The sequence below is a fragment of the Ictalurus punctatus genome, chromosome 16 (assembly GCF_001660625.3).
Source record: "Ictalurus punctatus breed USDA103 chromosome 16, Coco_2.0, whole genome shotgun sequence".
In the NCBI taxonomy this organism is placed as follows: Eukaryota; Metazoa; Chordata; class Actinopteri; order Siluriformes; family Ictaluridae; genus Ictalurus; species Ictalurus punctatus.
The window spans coordinates 17,056,978-17,077,844 of record NC_030431.2 but is presented as its reverse complement, the minus strand read 5'-3'; the positions used below and the strand labels follow the sequence as shown (position 1 = coordinate 17,077,844).

At 39.2% G+C, this 20,867-nt stretch overlaps 2 protein-coding genes across 4 annotated transcripts in view; both read right to left on the bottom strand.

The window, feature by feature from the left end:
• LOC108276642 (fibrillin-2) overlaps window positions 1-3,485 on the bottom strand; it is a 70,192-nt gene extending 66,707 nt beyond the window's left edge. Inside the window, exons 1-2 of one of the 3 annotated variants that reach the window (XR_008398111.1) lie at window positions 2,849-3,485; window positions 394-476 (exon numbers count right to left, since the gene is read on the bottom strand). Coding sequence is in view for 1 of the 3 variants with exons in the window: in XM_053686906.1 (XP_053542881.1) it covers window positions 394-476; window positions 2,849-3,021 (256 nt within the window). In the remaining 2 variants the exon portion in view is untranslated. Of the gene's footprint in view, window positions 1-393; window positions 477-2,821 lie in introns of all 3 variants that reach the window. The other 2 variants (XM_053686906.1, XM_053686907.1) reach the window with 2 other exon arrangements.
• A 3,535-nt stretch (window positions 3,486-7,020) lies between these two features.
• Window positions 7,021-18,373, bottom strand: LOC108277389 (long-chain fatty acid transport protein 6). The gene is made up of 10 exons (XM_017490086.3): window positions 17,781-18,373; window positions 16,985-17,191; window positions 16,294-16,452; window positions 14,598-14,722; window positions 14,248-14,442; window positions 13,939-14,029; window positions 12,356-12,554; window positions 9,832-9,929; window positions 8,897-9,027; window positions 7,021-8,631 (listed from the first exon to the last, which is right to left on the bottom strand). The coding sequence occupies exons 1-10, from the start codon at window positions 18,262-18,264 to the stop codon at window positions 8,455-8,457; spliced, it is 1,866 nt and encodes a 621-aa protein (XP_017345575.1). The 5' UTR covers window positions 18,265-18,373; the 3' UTR covers window positions 7,021-8,454.
• Window positions 18,374-20,867: the final 2,494 nt, after the last annotated feature.

Below are 20,867 nucleotides of genomic sequence, written 5' to 3'. Positions count from 1 at the left end.
TAACCCCTAAAAAAAAATTTGGCTGGCTCTTACACCTCGACTCTGCGTACTTTGCTTCTTCTAGAACTCAATTTAAGATCTTGTACAGTAGCACTGCTTGTATTGTTCTCTGCTTGATATATCACTTTGCTTGTATTTCCTCATTTGTAAGTCGCTTTGGATAAAAACATCTGCTAAATGAATAAATGTAAATGTACATGTACCTGAAGTGTCATTTGCTCTTCTTGTTTACCTTTACATGTTATTTGGAAATGTGCTTTGCTACTCTTTCACTCCAGAGGCAGTCGGCAGCCTCCATTAAACAGCTAGTAGTCTGTAAGTGAAAATCTGTGTTTTTGACCCGCTGACCAATTGAGACAGTTTACTGTGTGTAACATCTGGTGCATTACTTACGCACAATACACTGGTTGCCCCCAGGCAAAGTCTTCCACCCTGGACAGCAGTAGGAGTGCAAACGAGATCCACACACATTTCGCCTGTAGAACAATGTTAATACCTTGCCTCAGTATCACGGTTAGGGGTTCAGTGTTTGTCCACTTAGCAAAGTGCATTTCACTTAAATTTGTATTGAGATATTTCTCATATTCCTATTAGGCTTGTCTGACTCATGTATCCTTTTAAAACAAATTAATCCGGCTTTATCTGCCCTGTAATTCTATATAGATCATTATCTTGGATGATCGCTTAAATAGCATGAGAGGACCCATGATAACCATGAACAAATAAACCAGTTAAAAAATTCCCCATTTTCTACGTGCTCAGTAGTATAAATAGTAAAAATAACTGCATGTCAGCATCAGGTTGGTGAATATCTAGAAGTCAAATAGCCAGATTGCTATAATTAGTTCTGCAACGTCTCATCATGTACTGCCAAAAGCCAACAGCAGGAATTTAGTCACCTTCCATGCAAAAAATAAAAAACGTTAACGAATGTGAAATGACTTCAAGGTGAAATAAGAAAACAGGCCTCAATAAAGATTGTTGTTTATTTCCGTGTGCACACAGCTGCTGCAACAAATAAGGCAAAGTGAATCCAAATGTGTTAGAGTACTAATCAGTGTAATAGCGTGACTGCTCTCAAATTCAAGTCAGATTTCTTCTCTTCTCTACCACTGAAGAAGCAGTGATACATCACTCTAGGTTTGGATAGTATGGCACGAGACCTTTGTGGTCCTCCCTTCTTAGTTAACTTGGACCTTCTTAAAGGCGTTTTGTCGAGTACTGGTAAGGTGAACAGTAAGCGGCTCGCGGTCAGTAAAAATTTTTTACACGTGTCGCCACATACTGAATTACTCAGTGGGATAGCTGGGCTTAAACCACAGTGCTGTTGAATTCTTGAATCCGATTGGTCAGAAGATGTTGATTTATTTTCTTGATTCAAATGATAGGTTTGTAATCATTTTTATTAAATCCATCCATTTTCCATACCTCATTTCCTACACAGGGTCGCAGGGGAGCCTGGAGCCTATCCCAGGGAAATTCAGGGCACAAGATGGGGGACACCCTGGACAGGCCGCCAACCCATCACAGGGCACAATCACACACACACACACACACACACACACACACACCCATTCACACACTACGGACAATTTAGAGATGAGAATTAGCCTACAGCGCATAACTTGGGACTCGGGGAGGAAACCAGAGTACCCGAAGGAAACCCCTGAAGCACAGGCGGAGGCAGGATTTGAACTTCCAACCTTAGAAATGTGCTAACCGCTAAACCACCGTTCTGCCCACTCAATTGATTAATATTTATTAGTAAAAAACAACAACGTTATTTAACAAAAGTGTATAATCATTCATACAGTGAAGCTTTCTCTTATGAGCCGTTTATGTAACATTTACGGAAGGAAGTTCGGGTGTCAGTGCTTTGTCGAGGTCAATGAACTTCTACAGTAGACTCTTCAGGATAGCGGACTTCCTGTTTCTCAGGAAGATGCATTTTTGTTGTGATACTGAATGCAGCCTATCTCGCAAATGTTCCACAACATTAAATGTACCTGTAAATAGCAAATACAAAATTGCAACTGTTCACAAATCAACGCAGGACGACACATCGGGACGTGACGTTATAGGGAAATAAGTCGCTTCACGTTGAGCTGCATCGCACCACCCCGTCGTCGATTATTTTCCTATAACAACACGTTCTGCCATGTTTTAACCTTTTCTGAATCCCAAAAAGGTGATATTGTGTAAAACACACACACACACACACACACACACACACAAACACAATGATAGACTAATAAAACTTTTTTTTTTTTTTTACTTGGAACTTGGAAGGGGTTAATCACTACAGGAAACATCCATCCATCTATCCATCTTCTCTACTGCTTATCCTACACAGGGTCATCCCAGACCTAAAGCCATCCCAGACCATACTTCCCCCTTAAAGGAATCATAATAAACAGAAGTTCAATGTGGATATACGGTTTAATCAGGTTGCTCATCGTTTTAAACTATGAAAGTCGATGTTCTTCGAAAATATTGTTTTTGGGAATGCAGTTTAAGAAAGGCATCTCCATCCTAAACCAAACTGAATCACTGTGTAACTCACTGTCAGGGGGAAAAGGGGTTCTTTACATGTTTCCACACTTGCAGACTATTTCAACTTACTTTCAAGATGTAAGTCATGTACACTGATACTTTAAAACTTTGAGAGGATTTACATTTAAATCCTTGAACTGAAAGTCTCCAGAGAGAGGAGCAGGTACATGTATCTTTGTTTTCTTTCTTTCAGAGAGCATACTATAATAATAACATCTAGCGTTACTATAGTAACAGCTCAGCAGCAAATTAGGACGCAGCTACTTACTTTAACGGACGTTAGGAAGCCACTCACCCTCTGAGGGACTCCTGCTTGCCGCGTCTCCTCACTCGGCTTTCGGCGGCTTGTGAGCTGCGCTCCACCTGAAACTGGCTTCTCCCGGGCATCTCTCCGGATAAATGTCCCACCAGAGCACCCAGCAGAGCCAGACACCCAGCCAAACACCTCAAATTCCTCTTACACAACATCCTAAAAAATCCCGATAAAGCTCTCGTGCGGACTTTCGCTGAGGCAAAACAAATAATCCTCCCAAAGAGAGAGAGAGAGACAGAGAGAGAGAGAGAGTGGCTAGGTTTTAGTCATGGCAGCTACAGTACAAGAGGTTCTCGCTCCTCTTTAGTAGTTCCAGTAGTTCAGTAGAAGCAGGAAACAACAACAAAAGCGAACAAACATCCCTTAAAAATGAAGATATACATGTATGTAACTGTGGAGAATGTTAAAGTCTAAAGGTATTTAGGTTTTTTGTTCCATTAGCCATTAACGCTGAGAGGCTGTCTCGCGCTCCTCTGGGGATTGTGGCGCGAGTGTGGTGTCCGCGTGCAGCCCACAGGCCGGCGCGTGCAGGTAGAGAGAGGGAGAGAGAGAGAGAGACCCAATCTACCTTCAGGACATCTTTTAAAGAATTTTGGTATTAGTTGCACGCAATGATTTTTTTTCCTTTACAGTTGAAGCCAGTTTACGCATCATAGGTTTATCTGCTACATACCCTCAAATCACCTTCTACCCCATCCATCAGTGAAAAAAAAAAAAAACATAATACACCCAGGAAAATAATAGTGCTAAACTTACTTTTCCTTGGCATCTTTTTGTATCTTTAATCTGTAAAAATCTTTCACATGGAAACGTGGACTGTAACTAGATTTTAGCATAACGCATTAAAAATACTCATACATGTTTCTATGGAACAAGGTCCATCCATCCATCCATCCATTTTCTGTACTGCTTATCCTACACAGGGTCACGGGGAGCCTGGAGATTATCCAAGGGAACTCAGGGCACAGGGTGGGGGACACCCTGGGCGTGGTGCCATCCCATCACAAGGCACACACCCATTCACACACTATGGACTATTTGGAAATGCCAATCAGCCTGTCTTTTGACAGGGGGGGAAACCGGAGTGCCCGGAGGAAACCCTCGAGGCACAAGGAGAATAAATAATTAATAAATAATCAGCACACACTGGGAAGGGGTGGGATTTGAGCACCAAACCCTGAAGGTGCAAGGCAAATGTGCTAACCACTAAGCCACTGTTCCCCCACTGTGCCAGGAATCATATTAAACAAGTTACTAAAATACAAAAGGTGTACCCTTAAGGGTACCATCCCAGTGACAAGGAAAGTTTACAGTACAGTTACAGGTACAGTTTAGTTTCCTTTTTTCCCAATGGTGCAGGACCAAATGTAGTTTTGTGATGGGCCATTCTCAGCACATCTGCCGTACCTGATACCTTCATAGCACCACAACACACAAACCAACACCTTTATTACATGGATATAAGTAATTTTATAAGTAACCTTTGCAAATGATCTAAGGTGCACAACTGGACCATTATCAGTTATTATAATAAAACTTTAAAAAGACACTACATGGATGCTTATGTAGTAAAAGTACACTGCAGTAACAAGAAGGGTACAGTTTTTCTGAAAGTGTAGGACCAGGTGTTATTTGTGAGGTGAACCATTCTCAGTATACCGTAGCTGCCACACCTGACACACTCATATCACAACACACATTACCTTTACTATCTTTTACATGGAAACATGGCTAAAGTGTACCTTTAAAAATCATTTACGGTACATACAGTGGGGGAAATAAGTATTGACCGCGTCAACATTTTTTTCAATTAATATATTTCCAATGAGGCTATTTACATGAAATTTTCAACAGACATTGGTATTAACTCAAGAAATTCACACATATAAAGAAATCCAAACACTAAAGTCCATAAAAGAAGTTATGTGTAATAAAGAGGAATGACAGGAAAAAAGTATTGAACACTCTAAGAAAAAGCAGTTCTCCAAGGCAAAGTAAGGCAAGGAACCAGCTGAAATCTGTAAGTAATCAGAAAGTAATTATACCTCCTATCTGTACAAATTAATATCAGCTGTCTTAGTAAATTGCTGGTCGATAAAAAGGTTTTTCATTACCACGGTTTCACACAAGAAACATCTCATGATGGGTAAAAGCAAAGAGCTCTCCCAAGACCTTCACAACCTTATTATTGCAGAACATATTGATGGAATCAGATAGACGTATTTCAAAACTTCTGAATCATCCATTAAGCACCATTGGGTCCATTATCCGCAAGTGGGAGCAACATCTCTCCATCAACCGGCCACGCACAGGAGCTCCTCACAAGATTTCTGACCAGGGAGTCAGAAGAGTAGTCAGAAGAGTAGCCCAAGAGCCAATGATCACTCAGAAAGAGCTCCAGAAACACTTGGAGGCAGCAGGTGCCATCATCACAGAGAAAACAATAGGAAATGCGCTCCACTGCTCACGCTCACTCCGCAAGACTCCATTACTAAAGAAGAGGCATGTTGAAGCTCATTTAAAGTTTGCTACAACTCATGTGGACAAGCCGATGAAATACTGGGAGAGTGTAGTCTGGTCAGACGAGGGCAAAATTGAACTTTGTGGTTGTCATACTGCACACCATGTTTGGAGAAGAAATGGCACTGCACATTAAAAACACTATACCAACAGTGAAGTTTGGAGGTGGAAGCATCATGCTGCCGAGCTGTTTTTCATCCCATGGTACTGGCAGACTTCATATAATTGAAGGAATGATGAATGGAGCCCTTTACCGGGAGAGTCTTGAGAAGAATCTGCTGCCATCCACCAGGATGATGAAGATGAGACGTGGGTGGACTTTCCAGCAGGACACCGATCCAAAGCATACAGCAAAGGAAACTCTCAATTGATTTCAGAGAAAAAAGTCAAGGTGTTAGAATAACCCAGTCAATCACCTGACTTGAATCCAATTGAACAAGATTTAAAGACAATATGTTTAGAAAAATGTGCCAAAATCACACCTGAATACTGCGGCTGATTAATTTATTCATACAGGAAGTGTCTTGAAGCTGTCATTACAAACAAAGGCTTTTCCACTAAGTATTAAATACACTTCAGTTAGAGTGTTCAATACTTTTTTCCTGTGTCATTCCCCTTTTTAAACATAACTTCATTTTTGGACTTTAATGTTTGGATTTCTTTATATGTGTGGATTTCTTGAGTTAATACCAACAACTGGTGAAAATTTCATGTGGATAACCTCACTGGAAATATATTTACGGAAAAAAAAAAGGTGACGCATTCAACACTTATTTCCCCCAGTGTAAATGGACCGTAATTATTTTTAAGAGTAAAACCCTTTTCGGGTAGCACCCTAGTGACAAGGAAAGGTACAGTTTAGTACCCAGGCTAGTGTAAGGCCAGAATTTATTTGTGTGGTGGGCCATTCTCATCGCAGGTGGCAAACTTGAAACACCCATAATAGGGCAACACACACTATTACATCATTATCAGTCAATTAATATTTGGTCAGGGATGTTCCTGTGGTGGTCATAACCATTGTGGCTCCATCACACTGTAAATCTGGAACTTTTATATAGAGTTGTAGATTATTATCTCTGACTCTGTTCAACAGAAAATTAAACGGACATGCTGCTTTTGCTGCATACTTAAACCAGACACTCCTTTTAAAGTCATATCTAAAAATTGATTAAATATCCTGTCATACATGTAAGACAGAATAGGAGGTATGTAAAGTGTTTTGTGTGGCAGAGACTAACCTGTAATTTCCTCATCTGTCATTGTGCGCTCACTGATGCCCTGCAGCATTATGCTGATAACAGGTAAACTGCGTCCTGTTTGCCAAGACAGTGTTGTGTGTGTTTAGAGGCCAGAACACAGTTAAACCAACACATTCCATAAGCTTAAATCTACAGTGCTGTCTGACAAGATGTTTTACATAGAATTCAGTACATCTCTGCTGACCTCTAGTGAGGGAACGTTATTATTTTCACTGGTCTTTTAAGAGTTTACACACAGTGCAGAAAGCTATGCCCAGCTAATGGCTGCTGTCCAAACAGAGGATTCGCAAAACCAGGAGCTTCTGCCCAACCTGGCACTTCAAGCAGAAAGCAAAAGGAAGTTGAACAAAATACTAAATGCAGAGGTGACAATAACTGTAAAAATGTGATTTTTATTTGTGCACATTTAAGCTATTTATGACATTTTTCATAACTTTTTGAACTTATCTTGATAAAATAATTCTGGGGCTAACTGAATCAAAAGGTGGCATTCTTGCAGTTTTATGTCATTAGAATTTTTTCACTGTCACATGCAGATCCTCAAGTGATCCAGTCCAGATTTTACTCTGCTCTCAGTCACCTGGCTACTAAGTCACATTAGCCATGTCTCATTGTATATACACAATCACAAGCACTCTGTCCTTGCAAAGTCTTGCCAGTGTCCCACTGAGCATTACTGAGTCAGTATCAGTATTGTCTGTTTAGTGTTTGATTTTTCTTCCAAGATGTTTTGTCTTGTGCTTAATCCCTACCTACATTAGGCCAGTTTGCCCATGTTTTAAACTCTGCCTGTACTAAATTTGGCTTTACATGTGTTAATAAAATGCACTTAGTGTAATAGACTAAATCAGCATTTATACATAATAATCCAATTTCCTTCCCCAGTCCAAAGACATGAACGGTAGGTTGATTGGCATGTCCAAAGTGTCTGTAGTGTATGAATGGGTGTGTGAATGTGTATGATTGTGCCCTGCGATGGATTGGCACCCCATCCAGGGTATAGCCCTCCTTGTGTCCGATGCACCCTGGGATAGGCTCCAGGTTCCCCGTGACCCTTTAGGATAAGCGGTATAGAAAATGGATGGATAGATGGACTGATCGGGTATTAAAATGAGTTTGGTTCTACTACTACAATTATAGAAAACACCAGAACTATTAAAATTTGTAGAAACAAAGTCCCAAATAAAAAACATATAACATCATCAATCTTACTAAATTTACATAAGTAATATAACAAGGTGTACTATATATCTTATAGTAATAAAGTGAGTTAGAAAATCCAGCATAGCATGAATTTATAATTAGCTATTTAAAATATAATTTGCTAGGCAGTATTGTTAAATACGAAAAAAAAAAAAAAAAAAAAAAGGTTAATTCCTGACTTAAACATTAAAAATGCATTTTATGCTATTTCAATAGGATCATTGAATGTTAAATTATTATTATTTTTTAAATTTCATTAGGTGAAATGTGGACTCCTAAATCCAGACATGGTGCAGAAATTACTTCCCATGGGATTCCACATGGAATATTCTCAATATAATTCACAACGTTCTCCAACACTTACCACATAAGGAAAAGGCACTTTAAAACACTGTGAAAAGTGACAATGCTTTTGAAAAATTTCCAGTGTTTTCCTCCAAGGTCCAAATTAAAATATAATTTTTTTTGAAAATACATTAGCTCTCAAATGTAAACCCTGGACGGTATTCCCTGCAAAAATAATAAAACAGTAATCAATGTGCTGCGTTGTAGATTAATCCAAACTCCGATGCACATTCCTTCACGTGTCCATAAATGACAGGCTCAGAGTCGTATCTTGCCCGAGACAACATCATCGTACACACTCTGAGAGAGGGGGATGTAGGTTTTCTTAGAGCTATCCAGGAAGTAGAGTGGCGCTTGAACAGCCTGAGGACAGAAGCCATCCTCCACTAGCTTTTTCTTTTGCTGCTTAAAGGTCTCCGTCACGTCCAAGAAAGTCTGTGGATGAAAAGGAATGCAGGAGTCCTGAAACAGATGTCTTCTCTCCATTAAAAGCCCTGACATAATAAATTATACTAGCTACAATAACAACGAGACAGTGGAAACTTGGAAAATGAAAATTTGGAGGAAAGATGTTCAGGGCATAGTTTACAATAATGCACAATAATACATACATGATAATTGAGGCTATACTTAGTGTAAAAACATAATTGTCTCTTATACAACATTGATTTAATAGGCATTGATCTTAACATTCTTTTACCTGGACTCTTAAAAACCATGGCCAGGCATACGTTGGAAGGTTCTGTACCAAATGATTGTAAAGGCTTTCTCCATCCAATTCACGGCCTTCCTTTAAGACCACAGCTGCCATCCCTGCTTTTCCCTCGTAGCCTGAGTATGAACAAGGACTATTCATGTAGATTAATAAAATATGCTGCACATTTTTTCCATTCCTAGCTGATACTCAAACTCAGGTCTGCAAGTTACCTTTCACACTAATATAAGATCACTATGATTTTTTTTCTCTAGATTAGAATTGGAGTACAACCATTTCATCCTGTATCGACATAAAAAAGTAATTTCTCTATCTTTCTACTGTAGATACACTTTGCTTTTGGGTATTGGGTTAATTTGAGCATGAAAAAAGTACCATTCCATTGGAATAAGGAACCCATGTGGATGGTCCCACAATAAATGAAAAAAAAAAAGTTTAAGCCCAAGGCTCTTCCTTTCTTCAGTGGATAATTTCATCTGCATATAGCAGATTTATACCCAAGAACTCCTTCTGTAATCATCTCAGGACTCCTATTCACAATATGTTCATTTCAGCACACTTAGTACTGTTTGAGTTAACTTTTCAACACATGTATACTGTAGTGATTTATAATCCCACTAGTGTCACCCATGCCACCCAGAAGAGTCTGGTTCTTCTCATGTCATCACAGGGAGTTTTTCCTTGCCACAGTCACCTCTGGCTTGCGTGTTAGAGATCTCAATTTCCATCTGGATTTCTGTAAATCTGCTTTTTAAAAATGTCTATTGTTCAAAGTGCTATTTGAATACAATTGCATTGAATTGAAATAAACCACATTATTTTGTAGCCTGTAAAAGAGAACCATTAAATTGTATGCAAGCTTGTCTCAACTTCAGAGGAACATGAATAGACTTATAAGGTCAAAAAGGACTTTATAAAACCTGGCACAGTGACACCGTAAACGTTTACATCCTGCAGGAACTCCAAACAGCCTAAAACTTCAGAAACCTCAGTGGTGGCCACGTTCTCTCCTTTCCATCTGTCAACCAAATATGAAATATACACATACATAGGAAGAGGTTATTTAAAAAAAATAACAACAACAACAACAACAACACAAAAAACACACACACAAAAAAAAAACAATGGGAGGGAAAATATATAGGAAAATAAAAACCTATTTTATTATTATTAATTTTAATTATTAATTATATGATTAGCACATAAAGCTAACTACCTAAAGCAGAATTATTAAGCAAGTAATTTGCAAATATAAAAAATAAGCAAAAATAAGCAAATATAATGATTTTGTGTGTAATGATTTTGTGTTCCTGAGGTTAGTTTGTAACTCTTATGAGAAACGCTGGAGGGCCATATTTGTGAACATGACTGATTACACTGGACCAAGGATTGACACCAATGGTTCACAATTCAGTGCATATGTGTGTTTTATTAGTCTTGTGCCTCAGTCTAAAGAATCACAAGGAATCTCATTGGGGAAAAAAATGTGTCAAATTAAACAAAGCAACTATGTGACACAAGGTGGCATTTTGGTCCAGTTGTCTGAAGAAGTCTGTCTTAGGCAATGACTGCATATGATACTATATACATTATATGGCCAAAGGAATGTGGACCCCTGATCATGAGCTTGTTGAACATCCTATTTGAAAGGCAAGGCATTAATCTGGAGCTGGGCCCCCCCCTTTCGCTGCTAAAACAGCCTCCACTCTTGGGCGTTTTTCCACTAGATTTTGGAATGTTGCTTGGGGATTTGCCCATTCAGCCACAAAAGCATTAGTGAGGTCGGGCACTGACGTTGGGTGAAGAGGCCTGGTGTGTAGTCAGCATTCCAGTTCATCCCAAAGGTGTTCAGTGGGGTTGAGGTCAGGGTTCTGTGCAGACCACTCAAGTTCTTCCACTCCAACTTTGGCAAACCATGTCTTTATAGACCTTGATATGTGCTCAGAGGCATTGTGATGCTGGAACGTGTTTAAGGCCCTTGGTTCCAATGAAAGGAAAATAAAATACTACAGCATACAAAGACATTCTAGACAATCATATGTCTTCAACTTTGTGGCAGAAGTTTGGGGAACACTCACAAATGCGTGTGATGGTCAGGTGTCCAAATACATTTGGACATATGGTGTACATGGAGCCAGGTAAGCTGAAGCCGTACACAACAATGTTGTTGATTTAGGCCCTTGCATAGGGGACATCAATGAGCAAAAGTACACTTTTGCCACACTAGCATTATTTTAATAAACTATTATAAAAGGTGGTACTTTGGCCAGAGACCAGAGACTTTTGGCCAGATGTTATTACATCAAATGTTACAGGTGAGGATGTATGAGGGGGAAAAAACCACCAGCAACCTTCTAGACAACTAACTTACTAATTAGCTGTAGTTTCCCACTGGGGGAAAAATACCAATAAGACGCTTCCTTTCTAGGATCAGCCCGATCAACATTCAATAACTCCGGCCAAGATTTCATACATTAGCACAGTGCTTTGTCATGACCTGCCAAACCTAAGCAAGACAAACGGCCCCTTTGTGCCTTCATGCTTCTTGGGGTCCTCAGGGAAGGGACCAAGCATTTGACCTGATGGCATGCTTGCTAATGTGACTATTGTACTCCTATCCTTCTGTCATGGTCGCCGTTTCTCCATTAACATGCCACAGTCAGAAATCTCCCAGTCAGCCTTGGTGTTGATCTCATTTACTCCACTCTAAAGTACACTACTCTCTATTGATAAGCCATCTCCAGAACTGGCTTTGTAAGAGGAGTCTTGCGTCACTTCTGGCATTTTCATGAATGAACGCTGCCTAGTTTTTGGCCTGGCTCTTTAGAAGAGCTGCCAGTGTTTATTAGTCTCGGCCATGATTTCCACTCGAGCGAAAGGGTTGGGAGGTGCTCTGTCCTAAGTATTCTCAGCAGGGCGAGTTCATTCACATGAAGACTAGAATCAGTGTACACAAGGGCCAAAAGCCTTACAAATGCAGCAGGGTGTTAGCATTTACATCGACGCCCATTTTGATGAATGGCTGCACATCAATCTTAAATTCAGAAACTCATTTGAATATTAAAAAGTACATGATGCATAACATCGTGTGCAGAAAGCTTGTAGAGAAACTGTTCAAGGACAGAAATAATTTAAGCAAGACAAGGCAAAATTTGAGAAGTGACTCTCCAAGTACTCCCCTAACTGCATAAAAGCAGATCATTTCAGCTGTGGAAAGCATATTTTTCTAATGCTAATATTTAGAAAGCAAGTTAAACACTAATCAGCTTTATTGATGTGCCTTTTTCTTTTTGTTGCATTAACCAGGTACAAATCGGAAGGATCGGAATCTAGGTGCTAAGACTTTTAAGAAATCCTTAGGAAAAAAAAGTCACCACCCAGATGGCCACCCAGAAAGATACACAACAAATAGCTAATGCAGTTAAATGTACAGCAATGTAATACCTGAATGTGTCTCCTATCCTGTCTTTGAAGTAGACAAAGTCCCTGTGATCCTGAAGCATCAAATCCCCCGTGTTGAAATATACATCCCCCTCCTTAAACACATCTCTCAGCAGCTTCTTTTCAGACATGGCTTTGTTCCCAGCATAGCCAAGAAAAGGGTTGGTGAAAGACAGCGGGGCAACCAGCAAACCAACTTCACCTGAAACAACAGAATCAAATGACACATACATACAACTTCCTCTTATTACAAAAGCTATCGACTACAGATAAATCACCTATAATACTTAATATACAGTGCATCCGGAAAGTATTCACAGCGCTTCACTTTTTCCACATTATGTTATTTTACAGCCTTATTCCAAAATACTTATGTACATGTGCTTTTTTGGTTTTTTTTTATTTTTAATAAATTTGCAAAGATTTCAATCAAACTTCTTTCATGTTGTCATTATGGGGTATTGTTTGTAGAATTTTGAGGAAAATAATGAATTTAATCCATTCTGGAATAAGGCTGTAACATAACAAAATGTGGAAAAAGTGACGCGCTGTGAATACTTTCCGGATGCACTGTACCACAGCACTGCTGAATTATCGAATCTGTTTGGCGAGGTGTTGATGAATTTTATATAACAGCAGCTCTGACTGTTATATAGTGCTAGCTTATGGTTTATAAAGCGCTCATGCTAACTTTATCATTTCTATAGCAACAATTCCATCACAGGGACTCATATGGTGGACACTCCACATAATCTATAATGACTGATATATATATTTGTTGTGCTGAATGCCTGAATCGGATCATTTTCATTTATTTTCATATAAGAGCACGGCTGAGAAAGTAGTTCCGGCTGCAACATGAATGATGAGCTAATATTACTGTGATCGAATGCGCTCTAATACTTTATTATTTCTATAGTAACAGCTCATACACAGTGTATAGCAAATGCGCTACATAATCTAAGACTAATAACTAACGGATTTAAAAAATTGGTTATTTAAAAAAAGTAAAAACTATAATCATTGATGTGGTGACGTCTATTTAAAATTTATGGAAGGCGTCTGGGTTGTAAGCACTTTGTAACAGTCACTGTGCTTTGTGATGTTTATCACCACAGGAAAGTCCTCAGGACAATAGTTTACACTTTCCAGATACATTTTTGAGCGAGAGAGAGCGAGAGAGAGCAAGAGAGAGAGAGAGAGCGATCTAATCAAGCAAGAGAGAGAGACAAAGGAGAGGGGGGAAAAAAGAGCGAGGCTGGTGAAAGAATAACTGATTGATGACTGATGATGACGATGCCTATAACATGAATAAGAACAGGAACTAACTTTTCTCTTGGAAGTTCCACAACATTAAATCTAACTAAAAAGCATTCAAATACATCATACATTAATAAATTAAAAACACTGTAATCGCTGTGAATAACACTCCAGAAAGGGCTGTTATATGAAAATAATGCACTTCAGGGTGGGGGTAGTGGAACTCCGCACTCCACCATGCCGCATCACACCCCTGCCGTGCATTATTTCCGTGTAACAGCACGGGCTATCGTGTGTTATTGCTTACTTAACATCAGACTTCTCACCTTTATTCACTTTTAAACAGCGCCCTTTATCTGTTCGGATAGGTTCATATGTTTCTGGGTCACATTTCAAAAATTCGAATGGTAGACTGCGCTGCAATACAGAAATCAATAAAAAATAAGATGTTATTGAAGTCATAATAAATGTTAAACCTTCAGCAATCAATCCCGATGCATAGCCAAAGCGTATACATTATTACTTCAAATTTTACAAATTATAATGAATCCAGAAGCTAAATCAATGCTATACTTTGTACTAGGCATTTTCCAGGAAAATATGGTCAACCTCAAAGTCTGAAAATCCAAATTAACCTTGTTGAAATAACTGGCTCGCCCAATAGGTCCAATTTCAGTGGTGTAGTTAACGAAGCCAATACTGGCCTCAGTCAAACCGTACGCCTCGCAAATCTGGATTTTCCCAAAGCGTCTAGAAAACTCCTTCCAGACGTCTGCTCTAAGGCCGCTCCCTGCAGCAATGCGCACTTTATGGGCCATCTCCTCTGGAGTCTGTGTACAATTAAACCAGATTAGCAAAGAGTAACAGGTAAGTGCAGTCAGGGCATGCTCCTGAATAACATAAGACATAGCTTCCTGAACTAAAACAATGAAAACTGAATTGATAACAAAAGTATCAATGAGAATAAAAAAAGCAATGCAACTACCTCGGGTTGATTGATCAAGTATCGACAGAGCTCTCCAATATACTGGAACACAGTAACCTCGTACTTGATGCAGTCCTTCCAGAACTGGCTGGCGGAAAATTTCTTCTTTAGAACACATGTAGCTCCTGTGACCAAATAAGTAAGCTGAAGAGGTTTTGTAACATTAAAGGAAATATCCACCCTTAACAACAAGCATATCAATATTTACTTTATGCTTAACTTCTGAGTTCACTTTTTTGTGAACATGTTGGTCTATTTTCACTATACTTAATGGTTTTCTACATTACCCACAATGCAGTTTGACTTCTATTTGCTCAATTCCTACACATTCCAATTTGCTAATGCTATTATCCATATCATGGAAATATCTAGGAAGGAAGGAAATATTGATGAATTACTAAAACGGGAAGCATTCCATCCGAAACTTAAATGAAGACCTAATGGTATTTTCATCATTAAAAATATCTTTTCTCTTTGAAGAAGGATTTTTACTTACAGATACATGAACACTTATCTTCACTTGTTTTCCTGTATTTACTAATGACAGACACCCGATGCAGGGAGTCAACTATTTAGCCTATAATCCCATTATTAAATAGACCATAGTGTTTTTGATGATAATGTTATAAATACTTATAACATTAAATAAATATCATGTATGTATGATTTTAAGCAGAATCTTTTTTTTTAGTCTAGTCTATTATTGTACTGGTAGTCAATAATGAAAACGGAATAAACAGCATTGCTTTATTTGTGTTCTCTGAGGAATACTGTCTCATAGACTTCTGCAACCTTGTCAAATAATTAAGATAAAATCTCTTCAAGCATGTCATGTGGTCCCTTGCAAGCTATTAAAAATGGTAATGTGATCCAAGATGGCTACACGCCGATGACGATTTAAAGCTGAAACGTTTGTATAATGTAATGCTTGAACAGAGCCTAATGTATGCAGACCTCATCCTTTAAATGGTTTACATATGAACTAGTTCATGCACCTATAGAAGTATGACAACTTATCGACACAGGTGAGTGCGGTGTTAACTCTGTGTTATGTTGGGAGTTTTCATTTAAGCTACACATCTGGGTACATTCTGCACTGTAAATTCACTGCTGTTCATCAAGCTGAATCCAGTTTACCCTGAGATTTCCCATATACAGAAAATCCTGTATTGATCAAATTCTAAATGTTTTCCAGCAAATGCAATTCTATGGTACAAACTTTTACAAAAGACGCCACTAATAACAACACTTCAGTATAAAAGTTCATTTATTTATTTATTTATTTTACCTACCACTTTAAATTATTTTCACAGCCTTTCCTAAACTTAACATAAAAACTTCCAGGAATTGTGCATGTTATAAATACATGTATTTCCTGAGGGCAACATGGCTAGGTATTTCCTGTAGGCATATAAAGTCCCCCATAAACTACACACACTATTGTATCGCTATTGCTCAGCTTGAACATAGTCCTGATACATTCAAACAATCAGGAGATCCAGTCAATATTATATAAAACTGTATTAGGTGCTCTTAACTAAAGTAATAACACAGTAGCACTGTTGTGCGCATTTATAATTATACACTACATACCCATTTATCTAACATTAAATATCTGGTTTTAAAGCGCAACTTCGCTTCTTTATTGTAAAAATCATTCACACTGTGACATGAACCTGAACCTGAAATTCCATACCTAGATCAATGCATCCGCCAATACCCAGCAGAGAGGCGGCCATATGGTAGAGAGGCAAGGTGAGATAGATGGTATCGTTTTTATTGGCCCCACACATGCGGAAGAAGGCCATGCTCATCACAGCCTTGATGTGACTGACCCGAGCAGCTTTTGGAAGTCCTACATAAAAGAGGACAAATGAATACACTGTTGACATCCGATAGTAACAATAGGATGCTATTTAAGTGTACAGAAAATGGATGGATGGATAGTTTAGGCCAGATTTAAATCTGAATACAGATAGAAGAACTCTTGCGTCTGTAATTTCTTGAAAACAACCTCATTTGCTTTAAAAATAAACATTGTCGTGATTAGAATCATTTTATTTACAGAGTGAATAAAAGTTGTTTTGGGTTTATTTCTCATGCTTGACCATAAGTATCTGCAACTGTTACACTTACGCAAGCTGATTGTCTGACAAACACGTTTGTAAAGAATACACACAACAGCAGTAAGCAGTTATAAGCCAGCGTTCCATGTAAACAGTACACACAAAAGCAGGGAGGTTAATGGGCTTTTGCTTTTTTTGGATTAGGGTGGACTAGGGACTACATGGCTATTTTTCAACTTGTCCAAAAACATTTCGGCATGCAAAATTCCATGAACCCAAACCACTTTCTCCACCCACGTTAGGAAAGCAGCTGAGCAGTACCTGTGGTGCCTGAGGTGAAGATGAACAGGAAGTTGGACGTGAGATTTGGCAGGGGAAAGTCGACTTGTGGCTTTTCCTCTGAGGCCAGCTCTACTTTGTCCAGCAATGTGCTGACGCTCTGACGTGAGCAGCTCTTTTCAGTTACCCACACATTAATGCTATTATCCGATAGCGCTGGCAGGACATCATCTAAAAACTGTATAAAATCTATGGGAATAAAAATATATATTTTTTAAAAAACCCACACTATAAACACGACTGAATGTCAGTATATTTAGACAACATACAAGTTCAACCCAAATACATATTTAGTATAATTCTGGGTTTCAAATTCTGTGCGGTTACTCTAACCCTATGATGATGTGGCTATAGATTTGGGTGGAAGCTTTATGTCCTGTGAGAACCTCGAGACCCAGGTTCTAAGAAAAAGGGATGGACAAGTGCCAACTAAATGTTACTTCTCTTGAAAAAGCATGTCCTTTCAACACACAGCTTGGCATGTGGTGTTATACAAGATACAACAAGATCTTTAGGGCAAATAGCAGTGACTTGTGGGAAAAGGAAATCTACTCTGAGCTGAGTGTGCTACGTGGTAGATTACAGCTCACACCCAAATGGTTCCGTATAGACCATACAGTATAGAAGTGCTCTAGGTAATAGTAGCCTACATAATGTGGAGCACTGTAAATTAATTTCTGGGTGCAGCCTGGGAGTTTATCTGACTGACAGCTGGTCCTGAAAATCTGACCAAGGACTGAGTCTAAACCGTAAACGTTCAGTGTTGCAATAATAGTACCAGATCCAACGATGAGAAATTTGGCACCACAGCTTTGCAGACAGTGCTGAAGAGATCTGGATTTGATGTTGGAGTTGAGGAAGGCCACCTCGCAGCCCAGTTTACTCAGCCCGAACCAGGCGCACAGGAAGTCGGGCTCGTTGCTCATCCAAAGCGCGACAGTGTCACCGTGTTTCACACCAGCCTCGCTCCGGAAAACATTCGCAAACTTGTTGCTCCTTAGATGCACATCCATGTAGGTCAAAACCTCCTGCTCGAAAATGATGAACGGCTTCTCAGGACTCTGTTTTGCCTGGTCAACGAAGCGGTCGAGATAGGTGAGAACCCCGCGTTTCATCTTCGCCATCGTCGTCTTCCCGACCTTTCGGACCTTTAAGCAATACATCAAGTCCTCCCAAAAATAAGGGTAAAACAGCCTCTGGTAAAACAACAGAGCGGCAACTCCGGCGAAAACTGTCCAAACTGCAAATGCCCAAGAAATCATCCTTATAAGACAGACAGGGTTGTGTTTAAACAAGGCGTTGATAGTCCGCTGTACTGAGCTGGAATATCCCTATATTTAAATACCATCTCGCAGTACGGCGCATGCGCATAGCCGAGCTCATTGCATTGTGTTCAGTTCTTTAGTAACTTGTTGCAATGTCTGACCTGTCAGCTCAAATTCACTTAAAAATGCACCTAACGTGACCCTATAAACAGCGGGGTTAAAAATGGTTTATAAAAATGCAAAAAATGTACTAATTTGTCTTATGTAATTTATGCCAACTTCATATTTCCCCTCATATAACGTTACATGGCGTACTTGTGTTGTTGTTGTTGTTGTTGTTGATTTTTTTAAATAGCAGGCATAGCATACATGGACTAACAAAATCAAACCACACGTTTAACCAAAAGGTATTGCCAACTTAATGTTGTTAATACAGACATGTACTTTTGAAAGGTACAATTAAATTATAAATGAAGATAATTGTGAAGAAAACCTTTTGGTTTCCGTCTTTTTCTGGCGCCATGGAAAATTCCAGAAATGACTCTTGATGCAGTGTGTCTGCTCACTTTTCAGGTCTGCATCCCCAACCCGGCATGCTTATTTACCCTATCGACCCAACCTGCCCCAACAAGCTATATCCAGCAGCTAAGTGGTAAAAATAATAATAATAATAATAATAATAATAATAATAATAATAATAAAAAATAGCACAGCATTTTGTAGTGTGTACTGTTTCTCTAAAAGTGCTCCACAGGTTTGTCAGGCATGCACTGGTTAGTACCTTCCAAAACCAAAAGTGGTCCAAGGAAGGACAGCCAGTGATCCAGCGACAAGGTCATGAGCGCCCGAGGCTCACTGATGTCCATTGGGAGCGAAGGCTAGCCCTTCTGGTCCGATCTCACAGAAGCTACTGTAGCACAAATTGCTGAAAAGGTAAATGCTGGGTATGATAGAAAGGTGTCAGAACACAGTGCATCGCAGCTTGCTGTGTACGGGGCTGCATAGCTGCAGACCAGTCAGAGTGCACATACTAACCCCTGTCCACCCCTGAAAGTGCCTACAATGGGTACGTAAGCATCAGAACTGGAGCATGGAGCAATGGCCACCAGCAGTGGCCTGGTCTGATGAATCACGTTTTCTTTTACATTATGTGGATGGCCAGGTGCCATAGTTCAAGGTGCTGACTTGGCCTTCAAATTCCCCAGATCACAACATCTGTGGCATGTGTTGGACAAACAAGTCCGATCTATGGAGGCCCGACCTCGCAGCTTACAGGACTTAAAGGATCTGCTGCTAACGTATTGGTGCCAGATACCTGACCAAACCTTCAGAGGTCTTGTGGAATCCATACTTTGAAGGGTCAGAGCTGTTTGGTGGCACAAGGGGGACCTACACAACATTAGGCAGGTGGTTTTAATGTTATGTCTGATTGGTGTATATTTTACATCTTGGCTAGGTCTTTAATGTTGTGATACATGTTGTCATCACCATTACATGTGGATACAGTGAGTTTTTATAGTTCTCCTTACATTTCCACAGCCATCAATAGCATCTCCACAGAGATAAAACTCTGGCCTCTGCAAAAAGGGAACAATGAAGACCACCAACAATTGGAGGGGAAAAGCTGCATCTCCACTTACCTGTGAATCATGTTGCCTCTCAATTCAGAACTCTTTCTCTTGTAATAGCATTTGGAATATGCTTTAGTAGTCCATGTATATTTATTGGGAGCCTGACTTCAAGAGGAACACTGAAGGGAAAGGCTGTATTTGTTGGGATTCTGAATTTTAAAAATTATATCAATTATACAACAGTGCTGTTGAATTCTCAGTTCTGACTGGTGAGACAGTAGTTAGGACCGCAAAGTTTATAATAATGTGCTCGCTTAAATGTATTATTATTTCTTTCATAAAAACGTACACAGTGACTTGTATGGCATAGTCTCCACAATTATGGATTTTAAAACTTGTGTAATTGTTGCTATGGTGAAGTTTTCACTGAGGAGACGTTTATTTATTTATTTATTTATTTTTCAAGGAGTCAAAAATGTCAACACAAGAGAGACTGGTGAAGGAATGAAAATTCACAATATTGTGAGTGATAACATATTAACTAACTTGATTTTTGACATTTTACTACATTAAATGTAACTATAGACTGATAAAATGTGCATGTTGTTCTTTAGTAAATAACACAATGTTTTGTGACATTGTTTTCCTATAAGAGCAAGCCTGGACTTGTTATATTCCTTATTTTTAAGATCTCTACAAATAGAATGTAGCAAGTAGTATGTTGTCTCTGTTGTGTGTTATGGGATCACTTCCATTTTGTTGAAGAATAGCAGGTGAAATCCCTATTTTCCCTTCAAAAGCTGTGTGGCACACAAGGATGTATTAGGTTAGTTCAACCTGGCCACCAGATGGTGATGTGGTACAATGTTTAGAAACTTTTCTGACTGTCCTATTAGGCCAGATTTTTAATGTAAGGACAGGTTATGATTTACAGAAATTACAAGAATATATGGGTAGTATAATTGTTCATTTATGGCTTTGTATAATTGGATGACTGATCAGCTTTCACAATTTATTACAGTGTATTTA